This window comes from Lactuca virosa, chromosome 3 (genome assembly GCF_052849685.1).
Source record: "Lactuca virosa cultivar CGN04683 chromosome 3, Lactuca_virosa_CGN04683_v6, whole genome shotgun sequence".
Classification (NCBI taxonomy): domain Eukaryota; kingdom Viridiplantae; phylum Streptophyta; class Magnoliopsida; order Asterales; family Asteraceae; genus Lactuca; species Lactuca virosa.
The window spans coordinates 421,441,763-421,443,696 of record NC_136428.1 but is presented as its reverse complement, the minus strand read 5'-3'; the positions used below and the strand labels follow the sequence as shown (position 1 = coordinate 421,443,696).

Genomic DNA, 1,934 nt, shown 5'->3' with positions numbered 1-1,934 from the left:
TTTTTTTAATTTTCGAAATTTAAAGTTTAAACCTAGTATTTTGAAAAGTTTAAAATACATCTTATAATATGTGTAAAATTAAAAGATTAATTATTATTATATGTATAAGAATAAGTCAGTCAAACCGCTACTACTCCTCATTCACGAAGTCATACTATAAGGGGAGTTTAAGGAAGTGGCCTATAAAATGATCGCTATTGGGTATCCACTCTTACCCACCACTCTCTTGTATGGTGGAGGGTCATTAGGCGAACGGGTTTCATAGGACAAATTAATTCTCATTAATAAGTATAATGAATCATAAAGTAACTAAATTTTTTTTAAAAAGTTCCCAATCATAGTTACTATAGGAAAAATATGAATTTGTATGCTAACCCATGAAATTGCACATTGCACTTTATAAGTCATTAGTGGAGCGCTTGTGGTTAACCAACTCACTAATAGAGACAAATAAATAGTGGCAATTGGTGTCTCGAAAATTATCATTGATTAATGGAGCGTGTGTGGCTAACCGACACATTAAAATGAGATGATAAATGACATCGAGAGTACCAAGCTAATTTGCATGGTTATTCACATCTTGTTTGTGATCCTCGGTATCCCAGTCACAGATGGAAAAGTAAATTTGAGATTAAACATGCCATTGAAGAGTGTCAATGAATCTCAAAAGATCTAGAAATTTCATTAATTGAAACCTAATTCTTTCAAATTTCGTTTTTCGATGGTGAAATTGGTAAATCGTCATTTACCTACCTTTGTATAATTTACAATTAGATTACGACATCCCTTTACTAATTTTTTAATTATCTAGTTGGATCTTAGCCTTAATATTTCATTTTAGGTGTCATATTAAGGATTATTCCTATCTAACTAAATCTATCTTCTTTTTCAATTGTCTACTCCAACTGATGCTTCTGGTTCTTCCTCCTCCTCCATCAACAACAACTTTTCCTTGTTGAACATCTACTGCGAGGTGCAACTAGATGGCACCAACTAGAATGAATGGATGCGCAACATAAAGATGGCCCTTTGTTTTGAGGATAAGGAATATGTCCTCGGGAGACCATTGGATGAGATCGATGAAGAGAAGGCCACTCCTGAAGAAATAGTCGCATACAAGAAAAACTACAATGATGCCACAAAAGTTGTGTGGATCATGGTGGCCACAATGACTCCTGAGTTGCAGAGACACTATGAGGATTACTGTCCGTACGAGATGAATGAGGACCTTATGAAAAAGTACCAAAAGCGAGCTCATCAAGAAAAGTACGAGGTGGTAAAGTCCTTCATAACAAGTAAGATGAAAGATGGAGAGTTTGTGAGCAGCCACGTGCAGAGGATGAAACGATACGTGGATAGGTTGATTAAGCTCAATATGAACTTTGATGTGAAATTGGCTATTGATATAGTCTTGAACTCTCTACCTAATTGTTATGATCAGTTCATTTTAACTTATCATTGGAACAACAATGAGACAACCTTGTCTCAACTATAGAACCTCCTACGAACTGTTGAAGCAGAAATGAAGGGAAAGAGTGTTGCCTCCATTATTCCTACTACTCTAGTTCTGGCCATAGTTCAAGGGAAATGGAAAATAAGGAAAGGTACTCCCAATAAAAAATGGAAGGGAAAGTCCCAATATGGGTCGTCAAGCAATAGACCCAAAGGAAAATCCAATTCTGATGCTCCACATGTCTCCGAACCTAAAGAGGCCACTTGCTTCTACTGTAACGACAAACAGAATTGGAATCAAAGCTACCCAAAATAATTGAAAGTTATCAAATATGGCAAGGTGAAGACTACTAAGGCAGGTATATACACTCTCTTATCTAATAACTCAACATATTCTCGTTCTTGGGTCCTTGATATAGGATGTAGATTTCATATTTGTTCTTATTTGTAGAGGGAAAATGAAGTGAGGATGTGGAGCATGG

The 1,934-nt window shown here is 35.8% G+C and overlaps 1 protein-coding gene across 1 annotated transcript; it reads left to right on the top strand.

Annotated features, from left to right (window-relative positions):
* The first annotated feature begins 1,021 nt into the window (after positions 1–1,021).
* LOC145165054 (uncharacterized) lies at positions 1,022–1,495 on the top strand. Its single transcript, XM_079083690.1, has one exon. The coding sequence runs from the start codon at positions 1,022–1,024 to the stop codon at positions 1,493–1,495; it is 474 nt and encodes a 157-aa protein (XP_078939816.1).
* The last annotated feature ends 439 nt before the right edge of the window (positions 1,496–1,934 follow it).